Source organism: Berghia stephanieae, chromosome 4, assembly GCF_034508935.2.
Source record: "Berghia stephanieae isolate SIO BIC M18660-M18661 chromosome 4, UCSD_Bste_1.3, whole genome shotgun sequence".
Classification (NCBI taxonomy): domain Eukaryota; kingdom Metazoa; phylum Mollusca; class Gastropoda; order Nudibranchia; family Aeolidiidae; genus Berghia; species Berghia stephanieae.
The window spans coordinates 84,027,043-84,032,480 of NC_088363.1; the positions used below are offsets into that span (position 1 = coordinate 84,027,043).

Below are 5,438 nucleotides of genomic sequence, written 5' to 3' on the forward strand. Positions count from 1 at the left end.
TGAAAAGCGATATGCACTGACCTTGTCAAATTAACAATGACTGTTGGACTTTTAAACTGTAATTGATTGCATACTGAAAGTACAAAGAAAAGTGGGGCAGCGTGGCTTAGCTGCACGGTCTTTGCTTCGTACCCGAAAGGTACCGAGTTCGATCACCTGCCGCTGTGTTATGTGGCCTTGAGCAAGTCACATCGCCCTAGCTCAATTTGTGGCGCTGCACTGCGGCTGACGCATGGGTTATTCCAGTCTTCCCATGGAATAGACCCTAGAGACAAATTTCCCCTATGTGATGAATAAAGGGAATTTTCATTTTTTTTAAATTATTGAATCTTAAACCATACGATATGATACAAATATTATATTATTGTAATCAAACAAGAATCAAATAAATTACTCATTTTGGTGAATGTTCTTTTAATTTAAAAGGCGGCAGGGGGAGTTAATAAAAGAGAATAGGGTTAGGAAATCAAAATTAAAGCTCTTAACAAATAAGGTAGATCAATCGCCTCACAAGCACATGACGAGTTACTGGACCCGAATGTGATCCAGAGCTTGTTTCTGATCCATCTGTTCATCCAAGTGGTTTTAGGTAAGGATCTGTTAAATCATGCAAAAACATTTAGTGGCAGACTTAAAGGTGTAAGCAACTGTTATCGTCTGTTTAACAACTTTATAAACTGAATAAGCTTAGGTTTTCATACGGTTTGGTTTTGAAGGGCTAATTTATTTTAAAATAATTATCCATTAATTGAAATAGAAATGAGAGTGAGAGAGGGACAAGGACTGGGAAGGGGTAGGGCGGGGGCAAAATGCACCCTCGTTTCAACTTTCCTCTTATATATTCTAAAAGTCTTAAGAAGAACTCATTCCACGACGAAAGCCAACTGCCCATAATGTTGATTTTTGAAAACCCATTTTTTGAACCAAAAAACCCCAACTTGTTTTTCTCTTTTTCCCCACCATTTGGTCTTACAACAAATACGGTGCCATTCTTCATTTGATTTATTGTGATGATGGAATCCAATTGTAGGCCCGAGACCGCGACCTCACAAACAAATGAACAGATCGGCACCGGGGTAGTCGAGGTTTTCATACATTCTTTTTGGTTCTGACCCCCAGCTCAATCCAGCAATGACTTAGAAACTGGGTTGTTACACCTGATGGATAGTAAGTACTTGACCATAGACTGTGTTCCACAAACAATATTTACTGTCCGGTTAATGCTGCAGAAATGGGAATTAACTTTAGCTCTATAGACTACTAAGTAAGCTCTGACTTTTTATCACGATTTCATCTGTGCTGTGTTCTTTTCCTTTCTAAAAATAATTTGATCAAAACGTAGAACAGGTGAACGAGTCTAGATCAGTGTCGACAAGCAGGGTCCCATCATCATTGTACGGATAGCTGTTAGTGAGACAACCTGGCTAATTCAAATATTGACAGAACTTTCCCGATTTGGAGGTTTTCAGTTATATGAATTAGATTTTAAAATTAAGCAATGTTGAGTCATGGATTTTTCAACCAATTCAAAACAGCCGTCCTACACTGATAAAATCATTTTTTTCTGATTTTGGCCCGCAACCTTTTACTTCAACATTCCTTCAAGAATATCATCAAATTGCCAAATGTCTTCAACTTGACAAAGCTTAGAACTGTGAGGTTGGAGACTCGTTGACAAGTTTTGGGTTATTTTAATCGACTGATAAATGAAGTAAAAGTTTTCTGGTCTAAATCCTATAGTGTGTTCTGTCAGTGAATCGCAGATTGAGATTATCAAGCATGTTATCTCAGTGACCTCATTCCTTTGGCGTTGGTAGTTTGTCTTCCTACCGGCCCACGGCATTCAGAAATTGTTCACCATTCAACATGGCGACCTCCTGGATTTCTCTTCTTGTCATTTGTGTATCTTTAATGGGAATCAGTCATGGCAAAGGTAAGGATTGGAGATATTACCTACAGAATGTGTAAAACTAAAACCTTGAATATCGTGTTTGAATTAAAGGTTTGAAGAAGTGGGCGTTGTAAAACATTGGAGGTCGTCCTTCAGATTATTAATTTAAAACGGATCGTCACTTCCTGGTTTTAACACCGGCCGGTATAACATCAATTTTTTTTCAATTCTAAAGTTCTAGCGATAAAATTCATTGTTATTTTGTTTGTTTATGTTGTGAATTTTATTTTTTTATTTTTTTTTTTTTTTGTTTTGTTCTAGATATTATGTTTCATGCCGATTTTCAATTCATAATAGTTGTATTTTTTTTGCCAATGTGATAATTGATAATCCATGTCTCTGTAATTTCCTCTTGTCATTGTCGTACTTCAGTACTTTGGTATATTCTTTAACATGTTATCCAATGCTCTATGGATAGAGATGAGCAACAGTATCATCTATAAGGATGAAATCTAAGTCAGTAGCTTAACCTTTTTGGTTTGAATTTGAACCTTTAAAAAAAAGAGGACGTCCCCCCCCACTAACTTCCTCGAGCAACTTATTCTGAATATGTCTGCAACCGGAAGTGAGCATGAATTTGATCTTGCTGTAAAATCTAGAAACCAAAGTTTCCTCCTATGTAGAATTTTATTTCGGAAATGTATTCGTATATTTTTATATCATCTTCGTTAAGCTTGGGCCTATAACAGCTTTTGTAGCGTGAAATGAAAAGTGAAAATACACATTGTATCGTGTATTATTTCAGATTGAGTTCAAAACTGTTCTACAATAGCTCATAACTACTTTACAGAAAGTATATGAAAAAGTTATGAATTCTATCCAAAAAATGACAGTGTAAAGTCAAAACGTACAATTAATACATAGACTATAGAGATTATTGGAAACTGTTAGTGATTAATCCAAAAGGATTACCCCCTAAAATGGATAAAAGAATGATATATAGCTCATTTAAATAGAGCTACTCATTTCATTTATATACTCAATAAGCATCAAAATTCTTCATTTACTTTCCCGTCAACTCATATAGAAAAATATAAGTTCAGAGAACTCTGCGACGAGCAGAGTCATGTCCAAACGGTAACAAGCAATTTATGTTCTCATTTAAACGCTTTTGAAAAGGATGTTATATCAGCGATATATATATATATATATATGTATATATAATATATATATATATATATATATATATATATATATATATATATATATATAGCCGGTCAGAACCATTTGGCCCATAAAGCCGGGTTTAACCCGGTTTTCTATAGGGTGAAACGGACAATAACAATTGTTTGCTACTCTTTGGTATAAGACGCCAGTCTATCGTCAAGTGCTTTCCGTAAAGTGCTTTCCGCCAGATCTAGAGACCCAACTACTGCTGGTTGGATTGGGGGGGGGGGAGGTGGGGAGAGAAAAAAAAGTTCGACGCACCTGGGATCGCGATTGCATGTGAAGCCAGTGCTCTACCTAAATTTTATATATATATATATATATATATATATATATATATATATATATATATATATATATATATATATATCCATGATGCACACGACTTTACACATACAATCTATACATTACCCCCCCCCCTTCCCCCCTCCATTCGCCTTCCCTCCCTCCTTCCAATCCTCTTTCCTTTTTCTGCCATTTGCACACATCGTTTGATGCAATCCGACACTACATAAACCAAAGGCCCTTTCAACCAACCCGTCTACCTACGATTTAATACAATCCACCTTTGGTTTCTAAACTAGGTGTGTCTGTCTGATGAGAGAAATAAATGCAATTTTATAGGTTTCCAATCACACACTGAGCATTTCAGCATTGGATTCCATTGTCTGTGGATGGTTGGCCTCTACATAATGTCAGGTTCAGGCAGGAAACCACATTTGTCAAATCGCATCTTAGTTTGAATTACATTTCTTTTTAACGCAATATCCAGTAAGTCTGCTTAAAAATCTAAAAAGGAATTCTAAAGTCAACAAACAATATTATTATATAGGACGAGACATGAATCCTGAAATGTGCTATTTTAGCTGTTGTTTCTACGACTGATACAATGCGGTTCCTGGCCAAGTACTTAACACCGGCCGGGAATTTTACACATTCTTTCTGCATGATAAAGATTTGAACAAGTGTGTATAAAAGGTGCCAGGCAAAGCAAGAAAGAAAAAAAAAAGAAATAAACATCCCTAAAAGTCAGTCTACCTCGACTGGGGATTGAACCTCAGACCTTCTGATTACCGGTCAAACGTGCTACTATTACACCACAGAGGCTACCGAGAGTTGGGACAGTTTTAATTACCTATATTCTTCACACGGTTACGCTTTTTACGATGTGAATCCTCGTTTGCATCAAACAACACATACATTGAACACGAGAGGACGAGGACGAAGACATTTGAAACTAGGTAGCAGGCACCGGTGTAAGATAAAGATATGATAAAGTGTGAATGAGAATGTTGAGAGAATGTGAGTCTCGATCTCGCCTGAAAACAATGGGCGATCGTCTTTGAAACACCAAGGACTAACAATCTGTTTTAATTTACCGATTACAAACGATTTAAATTATTACCATCATCATCATCATCATCATCATCATCATCATCATCATCATCATCATCATCATCATCATCACTATCATCATTAACATCATCATCATCATCATCATCAACAACAACATCATTATTATTATTATTATTATTATTATTATTATTATTATTATTATTATTATCATTATTAAAATGCCTTATTTAAGGACCCTTGTACTGACCACCAATAGACTCAAGCATTTGATCTAGAAAGCCACAGAGTGTCATACGGCTTCAACACGATATGTCTTTCCTCTCCCATAACAACAACGATAAATCGACTCACTATCTAGTTATCCTCTATTGCAAACAACAACTGGCCACAGATAATCACCGTTACCATTCTTTGGTCTGATATAACTTGGTATTCATTTTGCCTCAAAACTTCTACTTCATAATAATAATATTATATCGCTGGATTAAGACGACTAACTGATACTAACTAGGCTGCTAGAAGCTGTGGACTGGCAAAAGTAATAATCAAAAATGATTATAACAGCTTTAAAAACAACAAAATACCAAACACGGAACGTTTCGGGCTCAAACAACAACAACAACAACAAAAAACAATTATGACATAAATATATTACTAAATTCCAGATAGACGAGAGATATATTTTGTAGGTCCTCTCTGTAGAAAAATATTGGAAAGTAAACCAAAAAAAAAAAAAATTAGAAAAACAAAAGAAAAGCGTTCGATACGTAACTAAGGAGTTTAAGATGACGCACAGTTTATAAAAATGTACAAGTCTCAATCTATCACAATTTTTTGATTTCCAGGTTTAACATATTTCATGTTGTTGAGAATTCGGGGTCAGATTAAACAATCAATACATAATGATTATAAGTGCTATTGTCACATTGAAAAAAACCCAAGGCCTTTTGTCACGGTACGGCGG

The 5,438-nt window shown here is 35.6% G+C and overlaps 1 protein-coding gene across 1 annotated transcript in view; it reads left to right on the forward strand.

Moving 5' to 3' along the window:
* The first annotated feature begins 1,777 nt into the window (after positions 1-1,777).
* LOC144971874 (sushi domain-containing protein 2-like) overlaps positions 1,778-5,438 on the forward strand; it is a 37,781-nt gene continuing 34,120 nt past the window's right edge. Inside the window, exon 1 of the mRNA XM_078912949.1 lies at positions 1,778-1,933. Within this exon, the coding sequence (XP_078769075.1) occupies positions 1,867-1,933 (67 nt within the window). The 5' untranslated portion in view covers positions 1,778-1,866. The remainder of the gene's footprint in view (positions 1,934-5,438) is intronic.